The 5,887-nt window shown below is 36.8% G+C and overlaps 1 protein-coding gene across 1 annotated transcript; it reads right to left on the minus strand.

Annotated features, from left to right (window-relative positions):
• Window positions 1–4,773: 4,773 nt before the first annotated feature.
• LOC120580142 (uncharacterized) lies at window positions 4,774–5,336 on the minus strand. The gene has a single exon (XM_039833354.1). It carries the CDS (start codon window positions 5,334–5,336, stop codon window positions 4,797–4,799), a length of 540 nt encoding a protein of 179 aa, XP_039689288.1. The 3' UTR covers window positions 4,774–4,796.
• Between the last annotated feature and the right edge of the window lie 551 nt (window positions 5,337–5,887).

Genomic DNA, 5,887 nt, shown 5'->3' on the forward strand with positions numbered 1-5,887 from the left:
AACCAAAAGTGCTAATATAAAACAACACAATACAACTTTGAACAATACGAATATGAATACGAAAATACCAAAATAATTAAACAAAATGTTAACTAAACAAAGTGAGTCATTGTGCCAAATTTAAAATATGAACAGAAGCAAATATTGTCAAAAGAAATGAAAGAGAAAGAAAGAATAGACTGAAAGCTTTATAAAAATGTCACTCAATAAACGGTGAGCTTTCAAAGTCATTCTTTTCCTCTTTCAACCCTGCATGTCATGATCATGTGAACCACCAGTTGCACTTGGGACTCTGTCTGGATCGTCTCTGTCAGAATCTTCCATTAATATATCGTCAGAAAACGTCCCGAACGATGATCCACCCCCTCCGTAAGGATCTGGCCTGCCCTCAGGCCAAGAAACATGAGCCTGAAAGGCTTCTGGTGTCATAAATTGTGACATCACCTCCGGTGGGTACCCTGCCTGCTGCTGCATCACATACTGAGACTGCTGAAGATATGTATTAGCACGGTTGGTTGCGTCCAGCATGTTCCATGTATGGGTATGGAACTGGTATTGCCATTGAGCGAAGCTTGCAAAGTCAAAAGCAGCAGTGTGTGGGTCTATATGTGGTGGAGAGTGGGGTTGTGGTTCAGATGATGGTTGAGGTCGTGGTGGAGGTGCCCCAGAAGAGGATGCTTGCTTACCCTTATCCTTTTTGGTTTCACCCATTGTAACACCCCGTTTTCCCAATATGAAAATTTCTAAACATTTATCAGAGTAAGCAACATAAACGGGATATCACATTCTTTTCTTAAAATCATAAACTGAATAAGTAACTATTTATCCTTTAAAATTCAATAACAAAATCTTAAATACTTTGCAGCGGAATTTCTTCAATAACTAAAAACAGTCTTTGGCACTAAGGCCTCTTTATAAATGTCTCATAAAAATCCAATCTAAAAACATAGTCATAAATCTTCAAAAACAATACGTAAGGAATATAAAAGTAATAACAAAGTTCCCATCCCGTTACGTATCAGAGCACCTAAAGACACACATGAGAGCTAATCCACTCACAACAGCAACTTAAACTCGATCACCTGCAAGTTACTCATACGAAGAGCAACATTTCCAAGCAGAAGGGGTGAGATTTCACAAAACAATAATATTAAGCATATAATTCAACAATTATATTTAATCAACATCAAATCATCTTAATATTCATTATAGATAGTACTATATCATTTAGCACTTCAATCATAGTTTGTATAAACAATTACAACTTATCAACTTAAACATCCTTGACTCGACAAATGTGACTCCAACTCGATTATGCAACTTAGACCTCTTATATGCATGTGGTACCAATACGGAGCATCAAGCCCCTATCGCTATTTGAGTATTATTATACTTCCAGAGCATCAAGTCCCAATCGCTATTTGAGTATTATTATACTTCCGGAGCATCAAGCCTCAATCGCTATTTGAGTATTATTATACTTCCGGAGCATCAAGCCCATATCGCTGAAATGCTAATGCATGGACTCGACTTCTTAATCTTATATAATCCAATAATTTGGACTTCATCATCTTAATCAACTTGGACCGACTCATGCAGCTTAGTTAAATAACAACAGCGACACAACAGTATACAAAAACATCATGACATAATAATATCAAATGCAAGTCAACAACGTCTCAATTATTCACATATAATTCAAGTAATGCATATATAATTATATCACAATATAAACAACATCAAATGCTAATCAACATCTTAAAACATCATATATACATATAACACTTCATCAATCATGGACAATATCGTATTCACAAACATATACATACATATACTAATTCATCAATCATAATCAATTATTCACTGTGACCTACGTTCAGTAATTTAACCATAACTCAAGTTCTATAAATCGTTTTGACGTCAGACCAACGGCATTAGAAAGCTAACATACATACCTACAACTTTCTTGTTTACACCTAAGACTAATTCTGTACCAATCAATACCAGTTTTCATTTCAAATTCGGACAAAGTTGTGCTGAAATTCATAAAAATTCACTAAGACCTCCTTGGAGTATTTTCATCATAACTCCTAAACCAAAAATCATTTTTACGCCAAACCAAAGCCATTGGAAAGATAAAAAAATTATCTACAACTTTAATTTTTACACCAAAACCCAGTTCAAAACGGAAACATGTGAAAAAGACGCAAGAACATGTAACAGAAGATGCTGTCACTGTGCAGCTCTCGGGAAAAACTAATTTTTCACCCAAAAATCCCAATTTTGACTTCCATATGCCCAAATTTGATCCCAAAGTTTGTCTAAACATTTATATACATCAAAAAGACTCAAAACCATATAAAACTTGACCCAAAACATTATTATAGAAAATCATCAAATAATCACTTTTAACCCTAATTCTCAAATTCTCAAAAACTAAAACCTACAACATGTTAAATCCAATTTTCAGAATCAATGACTTAAGATTATTGAATGTTAGTCCCACCCTTACCTTAGAATGAATGATCGGCGGCTTCTCTCTCTCTTGGTTCTCCTCTTCTCTTGTTTTCTCCATTTTTCTCCAAAAAGCAGTTTCACGTAAAAAAGTTTCTAAACCTAGTTTTCTCCATTTTTCCTCTATTTTCACTAAACTCCTCTAAATTTCAAAACAGCTCCGCATCTCAATATTTATTTTATTTTCAAATCTTATTCTATTAAATACTAAAATAAGCCACTTAATAAATCACATAATCATTTAAATATATTCTAAAATCATTAAAATAATCAAATAAAATAAATAATTCAAAGAGGGCGTTACACCCATAATGTATCAGGTGATGAAAGCATCATTGATCGGGTTCCGGATCTTCTCATGGACACTGGTGGGTAGGCGCATGCCGGTATCTTTAATGAGACCCATGATTAAACCGGGAAAAAAAAAACGAGCCTCTCTTTCACCTCTTCCTTGCAGTGTGACCATTCGGAGTTCCCAAGCAATGGTCTGGGCAATATCTACCTTGATCCCCTTGAGGATGTAGTAGATTAAAGGACACACCTCGACAACACAATCAGACAGATGACTATTGGGCATGACATTATAAAGAATGAATTTTTGGATAATTTTGGCCTCATTGGTCATGAATTTGTATTGGGCCCGATACTCTCTCCCTGCCTCACTGATGTCATAGTTATAGTCTCCCAACAAGAGAAATCTTTTGATTTCTTCATGGGGGCCCGGGAGGATAAAGTGGCCAAGGTTTTGCTTCTCATGAAAGTCATCAAGGTCATCTGGGTAGGCTAACTCAAAGGGGTTGCCAAGGTAGGTGTTTATTGCCTCACGGTCAAACCGGATAGTGCGACCCCTCACAAAAGTTTCGAAGGTGAATGGGTCAGTGTGTGGGTTTTCAGGTAGGGCATTGGCATAAAACTCACGCACCAACTCAGCATTAATATCTGTTATGGGTTAGAGGAGTCGTTCCCATCCTTGATCGAGTAAAAGTTTGGCAATTTCTTTATAGGGTCCCTCGGGGTTAAGGTTAAAGACCCTCTCACACCACATGGATTGGTCAAGCAGTTCTATATATCTGTCCTGATGATATCGAGACCTAAATCTCTCCTTCTCAAAGGCCTGGTTTCGGGATGGGGGTCGAGGTACGGATGTTTCACCCTTCTTTCTTTTTCCGATGTTGGTAGGTTTCTTTGGAGCCATGCCTGCAAAACAACCAGAAAGTCCATACACAAGACAAAATAAACAATTAAATATCAGTGTGAAACTATAGGAAGCAATTTCAAGCTCAGAGAATTCATTCTAGAGAAAATGTTGCAGGTTCTGTTGCTACTCGCCTCGCGAGCAGGTATACTCGCCATGGCGAGTAATGATAAATTTCTGGGTTTCAGATTGCTCACTCGCCTTGGCGAATGATGAAGCTCGCCATGGCGAGTTGCCTAGAAAATGACAAAAATCGACCCTTTTTCAAAATTTCTTTCAGTTTCAAGATTCTTAACCCTAAATATAGCAATTCCGACCCTGATAATGACAAAGAGATGAACTAAATCATGCATTTGAATTGAATTTCGAAATTGTTCCACAAAAACCCTAATTTTAATTTTTACAAAATGGTTAACAAAAGTTGTGGATTGGAAAGAAAAACATTACGAAATTAAGCATGATTCTGTTTCATCTCAGTCATGTGGGTGTCAATTACAAAGAACATGAGTTATTTGTCTACTACCCTAGGGTTTCCATGCTAAATTGAAATGAATGGAAGCAAAGTGAATACAAACCTGAATTAGAAGTAATCTAAGTGCAGAAATGATTATACAAGGTGCTTGACTTGGATTGACTTGATGAAATGGAAAAGGGTAGTGTTGATGTCTTAGGGTTTAAGAGACAAAAAAATTTGAATTTTTGGAAGAAAGAGAATTGAAACCGTAAATGATAAGGGAAATGTTGGTAATGGGTGGTTAAGAGAAATAAATGAGGGAGTTAGTGGTCTTGGAATTCGTACTGTCAGAACTGCTGCTACTCGCCTCGCGAGCTTATATACACGCAGTGGCGAGTAATTTGGTAGTCAACGCAGTCAATGAACAGTTGACTCGCCATGGCGAGTTGTTTTACTCGCCTCGCGAGCGGTGACAGTTTAGACTTTGCTTTCTTTTGGCTTCTGATTTTTGAATGATTTTGGTATGCACATGACGCCTACACCTAATATGCATTAAAACTGTAAATAACTTACAAAGTTGGGTTGCCTCCTAACAAGCGCTTGTTTAACGTCGTTAGCTCGACGCCTTTTTCGTTAGGGTGGCCAAAATGAAACGGACAACACATCATCTTTTGTAATGCTGCGTGTTGGGAGGAATTCCATGAATTTGAAGTATAATTGATGTGGAGTCCATATCCTCCCTAACTTTGGTTTATTGAACAAGGCACAAATCTCATCTATGATCCAATCAATCTCCACCTTGTTCACTTTCTTCCCCTTTCCTTCCATTGATTCTTCCTTGATTAGTATCCGATCCACTTTCTCTGTCACCTCCATCACTTCTTCATTTTCAACAGTTTCGGCCTCTTCAGTATATGGCCGTTCTTGAGGAAATTCTTCTGGATGTAGTGGCTCTAATTCTTCCACCATTTTCATTGTGCTACATTCTTCCTCGGTATCATCAACACCTTCTTCAACAATCTTTCTGACTTCCTCAAATGTATTTGAATTATTTTCTTGTTTTCCGTGAGTGGATTGAATGTTGGTTTGAATATCCATGATTTGTTCTTGCATCATTTCCATTTGAAAGGATAGATTCTTCAATCTCTGATTGGTATCCTGCATGTTTATCATGGATTGCTGCATGAAGATATTCAAAGTATTTTCCATCTTTGATATTCGTTCATCTTCAGAGGGATGTTGTTGATACTGTTGATATGATTCATATTCCAATGGAGTGTAGAAGTTGTTATAACCATGATCAGCCATGATTTCATTTATGTAGAGAATCTGAAACGGATATAACTAACAAGAAATTTTTCTTTGTATGCAAAGAGGGGTTACTACCAATAACTATACAAAAGAAAATATATTTACAGAGTATATACTGATGCTTAAAATGATAAAATAGTCGCGATATCTACGATATCTAAACGCCAGTCCCCGGCAGCGGGGCCATTTTGATGTAGTATTTTTGCATCAAACAATTGTAAGTATTTATATCGTCTCCTCAGGGACTAGTGCGATATTGCGGACCGTTCGACACCAAATATCATTCTAAGTTAAAAGATAATTGGTTGTTTGTTTTAGTAACTAAATTGCAAATGATAAAATTGAGATTAATAGGGCGTAAAACTTGTTAGGATTAGAGTTCCTTGATCGAGCGTCGCACGTAACCTAATGAT

Source organism: Medicago truncatula, chromosome 4 (genome assembly GCF_003473485.1).
Source record: "Medicago truncatula cultivar Jemalong A17 chromosome 4, MtrunA17r5.0-ANR, whole genome shotgun sequence".
Classification (NCBI taxonomy): domain Eukaryota; kingdom Viridiplantae; phylum Streptophyta; class Magnoliopsida; order Fabales; family Fabaceae; genus Medicago; species Medicago truncatula.

Bases quoted from the DNA above. Each gene is read 5' to 3' on its own strand.
- LOC120580142 (XM_039833354.1), bottom strand. From the start codon at position 5,336: ATGATAAACATGCAGGATACCAATCAGAGATTGAAGAATCTATCCTTT.